We start from the raw sequence: 13,500 nt of genomic DNA on the forward strand, positions 1-13,500 counted from the left end.
GGCCCTGGCTCCCAGACAGCTGCACTCTGCAGCATGGTAAGGGGAGGAGGTGACCAGCTCTCTGTGGAGAAAGAAGTAGTTCGGGACTATTTAGAAAAGCTGGACGAGCACAAGTCCATGGGGCCGGATGTGCTGCATCCGAGGGTGCTAAGGGAGTTGGCCGATGAGATTGCAGAGCCATTGGCCATTATCTTTGAAAAATCATGGCGATCGGGGGAGGTCCCAGATGACTGGAAAAAAGACCCCTGACTTTCAGGAGAGAGGACCCCCCACACCGCTCCCTGCAGCACAGCTCCCCGAGCAGCACATAGGGACCAACACTGACGCCGGGAGTCTGTCTCTGTCCCAGCCCTGCCATGGCGCGTGAATACTTCACCCACAAGGGAGTGCTGTTCCCATGCCTGGATTATTCCCCCGAGAAGTTGAGCTACGTGGAGAACGAATTCCAGGTGCGGGACGATGACGTCTTCAACATCACCTACCCCAAGTCAGGTAGGGGAGAGTGTGTGTGTGTGTGTGTGTGTGTGTGTGTAGGGACATTAGATGGAAACACCAAACCCGTCACATGACCTGATTTCCTAGACGCCAGACTCCGGGTACCCCACCTCCGGCCCAGAGTGAGACAAAGCAGGCTGCTCCCTGGGGCCCAACTCGCCCACCTGGTGCTGGGCTGGCTCCCTGCAGACACACTCTGATCACAGGCTTTCTCCAGAGCCACCGGCAGGGCCGGGAGACCCCTGGCACAGCAAAGTGAGAGCTTCTGATTTTAGTGCTGTCAATGCACCTCAGCTGATGGGGGCTGGAAGCCAGGACTCCTGGGTTCTCTCTCTGGCTCTGGGAGCAGAGGGGGACCTAGCAGGTTGAGGGGTTGTTTCAGGCCCATTAACCCTTTTATCCCCAGGCACTAACTGGATGCTGGAGATTCTGAGTCTGATCCGTTGTGGCGGGGACCCCAGCTGGGTGCGCAGCGTGCTGAACTGGGAGCGGGCGCCCTGGGTGGAGAACCACCTGGGGCTGGAGGCTGCCCTGAAATACCCCCTGCCCCGGCTGCTCTGCTCCCACCTCCCCGTCCAGCTCTTCCCCAAGTCCCTGCAGCGCTCCAAGGCCAAGGTGAGAGGCGGGAGAGCAGGGGCTGCAGGTCGGGATTGAGGGGCACCGACAGGGCTGTGTGTCGGGAAGGGGGTGAATCCAGGGCTGCTGCTGGGTGTGAGTTACAACAATGTGGGCGTGCGAAAGAGCAGGCAGCGGGGTGCGGCGACTCCTTCTCCCTCCAGAGAGGGTGATGGCCCGGGGTGGGTGGCTAATTGCTGGGTTCACTTGGCATCCCCCTCCCCTGATTGGTAGTGACCCCCCGTCTCCTCCCCCCAGATCATCTACACCCTGCGCTGCCCCAAGGACGTCCTGGTCTCGCTGTACCACTTCTCCAAGCTGCTGCGCATCTTCAGGGACCCTGGCTCACTGGACTCCTTCCTCGAGGACTTCCTGAGCGGGAACGGTGAGCAGCACCCTGGGGTCCTTGGGGGCCCTGCTGCAGCTAGGGATACGCAGGCACCCTCCTCCCAGCCAATGCCTGGGCTCCCAGCCACTCACTGATGGGATCCAGTTTGTGCATCCCCAGCCAGCTCTGAGCTGCCCTTTGCCCAGGGCCCAGCACAGCTTAATAGGCTGCTGCACGGCCCTCCGGCTGCGCACCATGGAGGGAACTTAGGTGGAGGTAGTGCTTAAGTTGTGCCAGGGCCCTGGCACCTCCGGTCTTGGCAGTTCAGAGCCTGGCACCTCCGGGCTGGCTGCATCAGTTATGAATGTAAAAAAATTGCTTGAGCCCCGGCACCACTTTAATTATAAATTAAACAGTGGGTGGAGGGGCCGGGTGGTGCCAGCTCTGGGGTCACTGTGCCGCTCTCCCCTGCACAGTGCCCTACGGCTCCTGGTTCGACCACGTCACCGGCTGGATGGGGCTGAAGGGCAACGAGAACTTCTTCTCCATCACCTACGAGGAGCTGCAGCAGGTAGAGAACCCCCCCCTTGGGCCACACCCACATAACCCCACCCCCTGGTGATACCCACACAGAGCCCCTCCAGCCCCCCCACACGTAACCCCACCCCTGAGCCACCCCCACATGTAACCCCTCCCCTGAGCCATCTCCACACGTAACCCCCCAGCCAGGTGGTGGTCTAGGGTGTTGCCAGCCCCAGCTCCCCAGGCCTCGGCGCCCATGTCCCGGGTGTTGGCTCCTCCTGGCTTTTGCATTCCTCTGCCCCTGGCCTGGAACAGGGTCTGACCTCAGGTGGCCAACGTGGCTCATGGCCAAGGCCCTCTGCCCTTGAAGGCGTCTCTGCCTCAGCCCCCAGTGGGGAGCAGGACCCTGCGGGGGGAGGGAACTGAGGCACACGTGGGCCATAAAATTGTCACCCTAAAATCACCCTCTTCACGGCAGCGGGTGTCTCCCCCAGGACCCGCGGGGCAGCGTGCAGAGAATCTGCCACTTCCTGGGGAAGGAGCTGAGTGAGGAGCAAGTGGCCGCGGTGGTGGAGAACGCCTCCTTCCAGAGCATGAAGGGGAACAAAATGTCCAACTTCTCCCAGCTGAGGGACGAGTACATGAACCACCAGAAGGGGGAGCTCCTGAGGAAAGCTGAGTCCAGGCCTGGGCTAGCAGGGGGCTGCGAGCTGGGACTGAGGGGCACCAGCAGAGCTGCGGGGGCAGGGCTGGGGGGCAGGGGCTGTGGGTAGGGAGTGAGGGGCATGGGCAGAGCTTGTGGGGGCAGGGCTGGGGGGCAGGGGCTGTGGGTAGGGAGTGAGGGGCACCCTAGACTATGTTCCCTGCGGTTTGCAGGGATCTGCGGTGACTGGAGGAACCATCTCTCGGAGGCACAGAGCCAGCGATTCGACACCATTTACCGGGAGCGGATGCAGGGTCTGGGCATGACCTTCCCCTGGGACTGACGGCCTCGCGCCCGCCACATCTGTACCCGCAATACACCGGCCCTGTGCCTCCTGGATCAAGCTGTCTTCACTTCCTGTCCTCAATGGCTGGGTCTCTTTCCCTTTGCTGGGTTAAAATCATCTGTACAAACTCCGTTACAGATTTACCCTGGAGAGCTCCCAGCCCTCGCTACCTTTCCAAGCAAATCACCCAGCTCAAATCTTCCAGGCCAGATTTCCAAACCAGCTCCCAACAGATTCTCGTTCCCATCCTGCTTTTCAGATCCCTTTGGAAACAAAGATGATCTAACAACTTATATGGCTGCAAACCCCCCAGCATAACAAGAACCAGTGGCTGGACGTTAAAGCCAGACAAATTCCAGCTGGAAATAAGGCACTGAGGGTGATTAACCATTGAGACAAACTGCCTGGGGAAGTGTTGGCTGCTCCTCTCCCTGGCTTCCAATCAAGCCAGGATGCCTTTTGAGATGTTATTGGAGTCGGTGCAGGGGGACCAGGGTGAACTCACTGGTCTGGGTTACAAGGAGGTCAGACTAAATGATGGAATGGTCCCTTCTGCGGTTGGACGGTCTGAAGCTGAATTTTGAACATGCAGATGATTTACAATTTTTGTGGCTGCATCAAAACATTTCCTGAATTTATCCTGCCTCCTGTGAGGTGGGGCAATACTGGCCCACTTTTCTAGGTGGGGAAATTGAGGCCAAAAGAGATGCTGTGTTTTGCCCGGCTCACACAGGGGGTCGTAGAGCCAGGAATTGATCCCCACTTTGCCACCAGGCCAGCTGTCCCCAGTGACCCCTTGTCGCTCTCAGCTGAGAGGCCAATGAGACTGATGGTCTGTCTCATCCCAGGTCAGGCATGAGGCATGAGGAAGATTGCCTTGTGCCTGGGTTTGAGTCCCAGCTCTGCTAGAAACGTTGGCAAGTCACCTCATTTGTGCCTTAGTTTCCCCCTCTCTAAAATGAGAATAATTTTGCCTTTGTCTAGACAGATTGTAAGCTCTTTGGAGAGGGTCTCTCACTGTGTGTCTGGGCAGCGCCTGGCACAACGAGGCTCTGATCTCAGCTGGGGCAGGGCCTGTCTCTGGGCAGCGCCTGGCACAACAGGGCTCTGATCTCAGCTGGGGCAGGGCCTGTCTCTCACTGTGTGTCTGGGCAGCGCCTGGCACAACAGGGTCCTGACTGCAGCTGGGGTTTCCAGCAATATATAAACAGTAACAGTTTTGCCCTATGCTGGCCCTGTGTTAAAGATTCTGTCCTGGGCTCTTAAGCCCAGTACTTCTGATCAACTAGTATGGTTCCCTGTTTGCAATATGCAATATTAATACTTTCCAACAGCCACTACGTTTGCTCATTTAAAAGAAAACAGAAGAAATCAAATCTCTCTGTGTAGCACTTGTTTCCTGTTCGCCCAGGGTGATGAACGTGGCTATTTATACCTGACGAGCTGCGGGTCAGTGGTCACTGTGCTAAATGTGCTTTTCAACAACTCTGCCGGGTCTGGGGCAGGCGGTTAAGGCACTGGAGATCTGGGGATGGTGAAAGTATCGCGGCTCTTTGAACTGAGGGATATGGGGCACAGCTCCCCCTGCAGAGGGCGCTGTGGGGGTCAGCATGCATTGGGGTGTCTCCCCATCCACCTACCCAGGCAGAAGAGTGGGCCATGCATCCGCTCAGAGCCATGGGCCCATCTGCCCTGGTATCCTCCCTGCCAGCCTGGATCGCACCAACAGCTCAGCTTATGCGCCATGCTCCTGTGCTGGGGAGCACTGGGGGCACCCACTGACTCAAAAAGCCCAAACGGTGCTGCTCCGTCCCAGCCTTGCCATTGTAACCACTAGCGCTCCCTCTGCTGCCGAACAGAACCCAGGTGTCCTGATTCCCAGCCCCCAAGGTTATCCGCTAGATACTAGCCTCATGTGGGGCTAGAACCCAGGAATCTTGACTCCGAGGTCCCCGCTGCTTGAACCACTAGAGCCTCCTACCCACACGAGCCCTATTGCATAGATGCTGCATAACCACCCAAAAGGCAGCCCCTGCCCTCGAAAGCTTCCAGGCCAGGACCACCACTGGGAGCACATGGGCGTGGTGAGCAGGGTCTCAGCTGCCCACGCATTGGCAAGGTTTCTGAAGGCATCGTGGCAAAGGACAGTTGTTTGACAGTGGGGGTGGATGCTGGTGTGGAGCCTCCCCTTCTCGTGGAGCTGTCAAGCCAGCTGCTCTCCTCCAGCCTCGGCAGCAGAGGTTGTTCGTTAATCTGTCTAAATCCCTCTGTATTATTTGCTGGTTTGTGGCATTAGCGAGGGGTGGAATTGCCTCCTGCCGGGGCTTGCCTGACTGGCCCCTGAGCATCAGCCTTGGAGGGCAGGCAGAAGCCAAAGGACACGCCGAGGCGCCGAGAACCCAGGAATCTTGGGGCTCAGTAACGAGTTGCTGCGCTAACCCCCTAGACTCTGCTCCCCTCCCACAGCTGGGAAGAGAACCCAGGCGTCCTGACTCCCAGCCCTCAGCCACTGGATCCCACTCCCCGGCCCCTCCCACAGCTGGGAAGAGAACCCAGGCGTCCTGACTCCCAACCCTCAGCCACTGGATCCTACTCCCCGTCCCCTCCCACAGCTGGGAAGAGAACCCAGGCGTCCTGACTCCCAACCCTCAGCCACTGGATCCTACTCCCCTCTCAGAGCTGGGAAGAGAACCCAGGCGTCCTGACCTGCAGCCTCTCGTGCTCTAATCCCTGGTCCCCAGTCTCCTCCCATAGTGGGGCCTGGCTTCCGAGCCTCCTCTTGCTATTGCAGTTGAAAGAAAGAAGAGACTCCGTTTGTTTTAGAAACAATCTCGCTTTTTCTCTCTTTTGCCAGTAGGTGGCGAGGCAGCTGAGTGTAAAAAATAAAAGTGGCCCAGTGAGGGTTGCCCTGGGGCCAGCACAGAGAGGGGGGGGCTTCCAGACAGCTCTTCTGGGGAGACTGGGGCAGGGCCCGGAGGAGATCCATGTTCCAGGCAGTCACCCAGCGAGCAAGGCTGGGCCTCTGGTTAAACTAGGACTCGGAAGAGCTGAGTTTAAGTCATGCCTGTGCCACAGAATCCCTGTGTTGCCCTCTGCAAGCCCCTGCATCACTCTGTGCCTCAGTTTCCCATCTTTAACACGGGACCCAGACTGACCCTGGTTGTGCAGCACCCAGCACAGTGGGGCCCCCCCGGTGCAGGGATTGTCTCTTGCTGTGTCCGGGCAGCCCCGCCCCCCCCCCCAGACTCTGTTGCTCTTTTAATACAAAAATAATCCTTGGAATTATTCTCTTTGCTTAAAGAGAAGGAACAAAATGATTCAAAATAGGAAAAATGCAACAGAAATTGTCGAAGAGAGAATTAAAAAAACCCAACAGATCGAAAGGGTTAATGGGGCCTTACTTGACTGAGTACCACGTGGGACCTTAAAAAGCCACCCCAGTTCTCTGTTCTGTGTTCACATTGAAAATCTCAGGGCATTTTGGTAAGCACCGGGGTGAACTTTGCCCTGCAGCTGTGACATGGTCTCCATGTCCCACCCCAGAGACAACTGCATTCCGCCCCAGTACTGGTGACCGAGCCCTGCGTGCCAGTGTTGTGCAGCTGTTAAACACCAGGTGTCCCCCCCCCCCCCCCCGAGCAGTGGCTGTATTTCTGCATTGGCTGAATCAGCCCTGTGCAGCTGCTAAGCGGCTGTTCCTGGCCAGAGGTGGCTGCATGTGTCTGGCGCAAGGCAATAGCTGTGAGGAAACCAAATGGGCAGCTGAGCCTTCTGTCCGTGCGTGCGGATCACTGGACTCTGAATGCTGAGTGTGCGAGTGAACGCGCTTACGCACGAAGCCGAGCTGACGTGTTCCACCCAGCAGAAGGCATCGGCGGACACCCGCGGGTCCCAAACGTTAGCAACCTGTGAACCCCTTTCACTAAAACGTCATCTCACAAACCCCCTCCTAAACATTTGTTTTTATGACATGCTTATTACACACTATTATTAATTATTATTTATCATAAAAAACAAATGTCTTATTTCCAAGATCACTGCTTTTATAATTTCTACTCGGGGAAAGGAGAAAATCCCTGGAAATATTCATTTTTAGGAGGGGGGGGATGGGGTCGGGGGGGTGCGCGACCCAGAGGGGCTGGGCTCAGAGCTTGGGGTCAGGGCGGTGGGGGATGAGGTCGTGGGGTGCCCGGTGCTGAGAAGCTGGGGGGTGGGGGAAGGTGATGGCGGGGGGGGGGGAGCCTCTGACATTCTCGTGGGGGCCCCTGCAGGACCCGGGGCAAATTGCCCCACTTGCCCCCCCCCCCCCCGGCGGCCCTGGTTGCTTTCACTTAATAGGATAAAGATTGCTTTCAAACCAGCACAGTTCTGTTATTAAAAGACAACAGCTGGAGGAGAGAGTCAAAAGAAAGAAATCATCAGCAGGGAGGGGGACGGGGGAAGGGAAGGTCTCAAGAGGAGGAGGGGTCCCGGGACGGCTACAGATTTGTGTATGTCCCGGGATCGCACCCAGCCTTCTCCTTTGGAGAACGATGCAGCGGGTGCAAACCGCAGCTGGCTGGGTGTTGAGTGCACTGGGTAGTGGCAGTCACAGGCGCCGACGCCGTGGGTGCTCCCGGGCTGGAGCACCCATGGGGAAAAATTAGTGGGTGCTCTGCACCCACCGGCAGCCAAGCTCCCCGCCCTGCCTCACCTCCGCCTCTGCCTCCTCCCCTGAGCGCGCTGTGTCCCCGCTCCGCCGCCTGCCTCCCAGCGCGTGCTATCGCCAAACAGCTGTAGCGAGCTCCGGGAGGGAGGGGGGAGGAGGGGGGGTTGGGGCAGGGATTTGGGGAAGGGGTTGGAATGGGGGTGGAGTTGGGGTGGGGCCGGGGGGTTCGAGCACCCACCGGCGCTGGAAGAAGTTGGCGCCTGGGGTGGGAGTCCCCAGTGCTGGACCGTGAGGGGGGAGGAGTGGGATGCCGCGGGTAGAGACTGGAGCCAGGAGGTCGATAACAGTGTGTTGGCCGGGGGGTGTGAGTCCCTCTTCTCCAGTGGTTCTCAAACGTTCACACTGGTGACCCCGTTCACACAGCAAGCCCCTGAGTGCGACCCCCCCTAGCAATGAAAACACCTTTAAATATATTGAACACCCTTATAAATGCGGGAGGCAAAGTGAGGTTTGAGGTGGAGGCTGACAGCTCATGACCCCCCACATAATAACCTCGTGACCCCCTGAGGGGTTCCCAACCCCAGTTTGAGATCCCCTGTTCTTGCTGTCCCACTACTCCTGTGTCCTGGCGGTGGAGGGCATCATAACCTCACAGCAAAAGTCCTCCTCAGATCTTGGCTGCTTTAGAATCATAGATTATTAGGGTTGGCAGGGACCTCAGGAGATCATTTTGTCCAACCCCCTGCTCAGAGCAGGACCAATCCCCAGATGGCCCCCCCAAAGGATTGAACTCACAACCCTGAATTTAGCAGGCCAATGCTCAAACCACTGAACTATCTCTCCCCACTTTCTAATTCTAAGCAGCCGTTCTGCTGCCAATAAGGAATCTGGCCTCCCAAGGTCATCTCTGTGAGGCTTAAACACAACATTTTACAGAAGCAGTGTTGTTTGCAATGCAGACAACACTGATTCAGTGCTTTAAAACACAGCCAGGACGCACACGCCTGTCACTGCCTGCCTGACCCCCGGCACACGAGCCACAAGACCCCAAAATGGTGAATAGCCACAGGGGCAGAGATGGGGACATCACTCTTCCCGGACCCTGCTGTACACTGGGCACGGGGCTCTTGGGAGAGCCAGCACCGTAGGGGGGCTGATAGTCATTCCTGTCCCCACACTTTCCACAGGCTGTTCCGTTATGGAAGAGATCTCGCTGCTGAGGGTGAGCAGGGAATCAAGGGAGGGTCTTCTCTCAGCCTGCGGCTCCCCGCCCCCCCCGGCCCCTATGCGGCTCACCTGTGTGCAGCAGTGGTCCCCCAAGGGTGATGGCAGTGTCAGGTTTACAATGGCACCAGTGGCTCCATTGAGCCGGGCCCATGCTCAGAGGGGCCCCAGCCTGCTCCACTTGCACTGAGCCCTGAGACCCCCCTGGCTCCCCACACCCACCACTTCCTCCTCCGTCCGAGGGCTCCTCTCCACCCCCTGCTCCTCTCTGCCCCTGGCTGGACCCCAGAGCCCCTCCGGCTCCGGGTATGACCTGTCTCCCCAGAGCTGAGCTGCCTGGGACTGGTGCAGAAGCCTGGGCAGTCTCAGCCAGGTCTGTGTGGGGGGGTGACGGTGGGGGGGCTTGGCTGGGCCCCTCCAGGGAAGAGGGACCTGAGGGACCCCGGGCGGAGCAGGCCCTGGCCTGGCTGATCACGGCACTCCCGAGGGGCCGGAGCGATTCCCCGCCCTGGGACTAGCCCTGGCTGCGCTGCCGGCTCAGCCCGTCAGACAGTCACCTCCCAGAAGGGCCGGTGAGTGCGGCCGGGAGGCCGGGGTGGGGAGTGGGTCTGTGGGGGTGCTGGGCTGAGGTGACGGGGAAGATCTGTGTGTGTTGGGCACTAGGGAATGGAGCTCCTGTGTGGGGTGCTGGGCCGTTGCGGTGGGCAGGGCCGTTCTTAGGGCACCGGAAAATTTGGGCCACCACCGGGACAGCAGGACAGGGCGGGTCGGCGCCCGCACACCCAGCGCGCGCTGCAGTCTCCTTAGGCAGAGGCCGTATTCCCAGGGCCGAATGCACCGGCGGGCGCATTGTGCGTGAGGGAGAGGGTACCCGGGGCTCTGTGGTGACTCTCAGCCGCCGTGAGACGGGCCGGGCGGCTCGGTGTCCTTTGGTGCCTCGTCCCTCCCCCCCGGGCTGCGAGCCCCGGCTGGTGCAGCGTCTGCTGCGTACGAAGCTCAGTGTGTGTCAGCATTGGGGGGGGGGGTTCTGGGGGTCCATGGGCGGGGGTGGTGGCTGTGCCCCAACTCAGACATAGGGGCCCCAGTTTAATAATACTGTGTAGGGCCCCACAAAGCCTAAGGACGGCCCTGGTGGTGGGGCTGTGGGCAGGGGGGTGCTGGGCGAGGGGGGTGTTGTGCAGGGTGCTGTGCATTTGTAGGGTGGGTGAGGGGAGGTGTTGGGCATAGCAGGTCCAGGGGGGCTCTGGCCATAGGGAATCGGGGGAGGGGGGTGTTCCGGTGTTGGCCGGGGGAGGGGTTTGTGGCTCAGCATGGGCCTGCCCCCGAGGGGAAGGGGCACCATGGCAGCACAGGGCCAGTCAGGGCACTGTGTGTCTGGCAACTGCTGGTTTGTAAACAGTGCCCCTGCCATGCCAGGCCCCATTGCCTCTGGCTGGCCCCTCGCTCTGGGGACCGACCCCGCACGCCAGGCTCCATTGCCTCCATGGGGGCCCACAAAGATGTTTGGCGCCGGGCCCACAAAACGTTCATCCAGCCCCGTTAGTCACGCAACTCCCCCAATGCCTTGAGTACCAGCCCTGGGCTGAGTGAAGACTTTTATCTCCATGGGGACTCCAGGACATCGTGGAACTTTATTGTGGGTTGGGACGTCTCAGCTCCACCCACTGACACCAGCGCAGAGCCCGGGCAGGGATTTCCCAATGGCGGGTGGGTGGAAACAATCCACGAGCCGCTTTGGAAAGTCCCAGCAGTGCCACGTTCCCCGGCTCAGCGGCGTGGGGTTTATTCAGGCGCTGGGTGAGCTCAACCCCGCCCGGACTCGGAATGGCTCCTTTCCATACCCCAGCCTCCACCTCTCTGCCTCAGTCCCGCCTCTTTGAACCAGGGGCTGTGATAATTCCCCGGCCTCACCGTGGGGGGGTTGTGGGGATAGAGGCAATAACCGCTTGTGAAGGGGGGAGACGCCACGGCGAGGGGCCCCACATCGTTATAATGAACTAATCACCTTCCGCTGCGTTATTGCAATAAAGGTCCCGGTTTGCTGAAAGGCCCAGAGCCCCCCTGGTGTCAGTCAGGAGTAACTCACGGACACTGAAAGCAGTTGCAGTGACTTTACACTAGCGGAGGGTTTGGCGCCATGAGGAATTTGCTCCATCCATTGGGTGTGAGGCAAACCCCAATGAGGGCAGGGGGATAAACCCTATTGACTCTGACGGGCGCTGGAGCAGTCCCGCAATGGGCTTGTCTCCTGTACACTGGCGGGGGCTGTCCTGTGAGTCTGACACTGAGACGGGCCCCGGGAGAGCCAACGTGCCAGGTCTCGGAGGGGAGAGTGACGCAAAACTGGACTCACTCCGGATTGGGGTTCCCCGATGAAGCGAGGGACCTGCGCACCGCAGGCTCAGGGGGGCTCTGGGAAGGAAAGGGAGACATTGACGGTAGAAAGAATGAGGAGTCCTTGTGGCACCTTAGAGACTAACACATTTAATGGGGCATAAGCTTTCGTGGGCTAAAACCCACTTCATCAGATGCATGCAGTGGAAAATACAGTAGCGAGAGATATATATATGCAGAGAACAAGAGAAGATGGAGGTTGCCTTACCAACTCTAATGACATAAATCAATTCAGGTGAGCTATTATCAGCAGGAGAAAAAAAAAACTTTTGTAGTGATCATCAGGATGTGCCATTTCAAATAGTTGACAAGAAGATGTGCGTAACCGTAGGGGGAATGTAACACAAACGGTAGGTTTGTGTTACATTCACCCAGTTGCCAGGTCTCTTGTCTAAGCCTGAAGTGGGGTGACTGTCACTGCTGCCCCCACGTGGCTGCTGGGAGAAGGGGGTGTCACTGTGCCTATCTCACAGTAATAGTCGGCGGAGTCCTCGAGTTCCAGGTTGGACATTTGCAGATACAGCTCATTCTTGGAATTATCCCTGGAGATGGTGAATCGGCCTTTCACTGAATCACGGTAGCGTGTCTGGCTCCCATCGGGGTTTATAGAACTGACCCATTCTAGTCCCTTTCTTGGAGCCTGTCGGAGCCAGCTCATGTAGGAATCGCTGAAGATGAACCCGGAGATTTTGCAGGTGAGGAAAACAGACTCTCCAGGGCTTTTCACCCCGCCTCCGGACTCCACCAGCTTGACCTGGGACCGGACACCTGAGAATAAAGACAGGCCATTACTATCGGTATAGAAATAGCGATAACACAATATTCCTCTAACTCTGCAGTTATTCAGAGGGAGGAACGTACCTTCTAAAGCTGCTACCACAAAACTTAAAAGGAGCAAAATTCTCATTTTTCCTGGTGCTGGAGCGGAAAGTTCTCAGGCGACTGGCTGGGAACTGCTCAGACCCAGGAGGCTGCGAATCGGGTCTCCGGGTGCAGCCTGGGCAGAGAGAGGCACAGATTTAAACAGGAAACCGTCTCACTCATTTGCATGCCCCCGCCTTGTACGAGACACACTCTCCTCCTGCCCCTGATCTGATCGACTCGCCCCAGTGGGAGGGGCTGTTGTCCCCTTACTGACATTCAGTGGGTGTTTTGCTTGGCCAGCTGCCAGCACTAAAAGAATGGGGAGAGGCCAATGCTCCAGGTCAGCCTCAGTCAGCCTCTGAGCGGGATGGGCAGGGCGGGCAGGCTGATCAGGGAGTCAGGAGGCCGGGGGGTCCCGTCCTCCCTGTGAGCTGGAGTTGCCTGGGTCAGACAGAGTGGGGTCGAGCTAAGGACGGAGCAGGGGCCCGAGCTGAGCTGGGGAGCAGAGCCGGGCCAGCCAGAGGGGCCAGGAAAGCAGAAGCAGCAGAGCTGGGAGCAGAGTCACAGAGACCCAGCCACCATGTCAGGGTTCACTCTGAACTCTGGGGTACAGATGTGGGGACCCGCATGAAAGACCCCCTAAGCTTATTTCTACCAGCTTAGGTTAAAAACTTCCCCAAGGCACAAATCCTTCCTTATCCTTGGGTGGGTACTGCTGCCACCACCAAGTGAGTTAGACAAAGATTCAAGGAAAAGGACCACTTGGAGTGTGCACATGTGTGGGTCCCAGCTGCTCCCTGCCCCCCTCATTGAAGCAGGTGTGCAGGGTTACTGCCCTGAGAACTGCAGGCACCAGTGGACATGGGGCTGGCTGGAGGCAGGGCAGGGTCTGGCTGGAGGCAGGGTCTGGCTGCAGGCAGGGCAAGGGGTGCGGGGCTGGCTGGAGACAGGGGTGTGTGGGGTGGGCTGGATGGCTTCAGGCAGGGCTGCAGGGGGTGCGGCAGAGGTTGGCAGGACTGGAGACAGAAGAGTGCAGGGCTGGTGCGGGCAGGGCAGGGGGTGCAGGGCTGGCTGGAGACAGGGGCTGGTGCGGGCAGGGCAGGGGGTGCAGCAGGGGCTGGCTGCGGGCAGGGGGTGCAGGGCTGGCTGGAGACAGGGGCTGGTGCGGGCAGGGCAGGGGGTGCAGGGCTGGTGTGCACAGAGGTGTGTTGGGGCTGGCTGGCTTCGGGCAGGGCCGTGGGGGGTATGGCAGGGGTTGGCTGGAGACAGGGCAGGGGGTGCGGCAGGGGCTGGCTGTGGGCAGGACAGGGGGTGCAGCAGGGCTGGTGCGGGCAGGCGGTGCGGGGCTGGAAGCAGGGCACGGGGTGCAGCAGGGGCTGGCTGCGGGCAGGGGTGCAGGGCTTGCTGGAGACAGGGGCTGG

General features: G+C 59.1%; 1 protein-coding gene and 1 gene segment (V, D, J or C); one reads left to right on the top strand and one right to left on the bottom strand.

Annotated features, from left to right (window-relative positions):
• The first annotated feature begins 271 nt into the window (after positions 1–271).
• LOC123351434 (sulfotransferase 2B1-like) lies at positions 272–3,552 on the top strand. 2 transcript variants are annotated; one of them, XM_044990783.1, is made up of 6 exons: positions 278–492; positions 902–1,110; positions 1,369–1,495; positions 1,915–2,009; positions 2,455–2,639; positions 2,814–3,552. In XM_044990783.1, exons 1-6 carry the CDS (start codon positions 357–359, stop codon positions 2,944–2,946), a joined length of 885 nt encoding a protein of 294 aa, XP_044846718.1. In that variant the 5' UTR covers positions 278–356; the 3' UTR covers positions 2,947–3,552. The 2 variants fall into 2 exon arrangements, with proteins under 2 accessions (XP_044846717.1, XP_044846718.1); XM_044990782.1 differs by lacking the exon at positions 2,814–3,552 and having other exon boundaries at positions 272–492; positions 2,439–2,615.
• A 7,736-nt stretch (positions 3,553–11,288) lies between these two features.
• Positions 11,289–12,212, bottom strand: LOC123351437. The segment is given in 2 exon segments: positions 11,289–11,983; positions 12,077–12,212. Coding segments are annotated over 2 exon segments (423 nt in total).
• Between the last annotated feature and the right edge of the window lie 1,288 nt (positions 12,213–13,500).

The sequence above is a fragment of the Mauremys mutica genome, chromosome 17 (assembly GCF_020497125.1).
Source record: "Mauremys mutica isolate MM-2020 ecotype Southern chromosome 17, ASM2049712v1, whole genome shotgun sequence".
In the NCBI taxonomy this organism is placed as follows: domain Eukaryota; kingdom Metazoa; phylum Chordata; order Testudines; family Geoemydidae; genus Mauremys; species Mauremys mutica.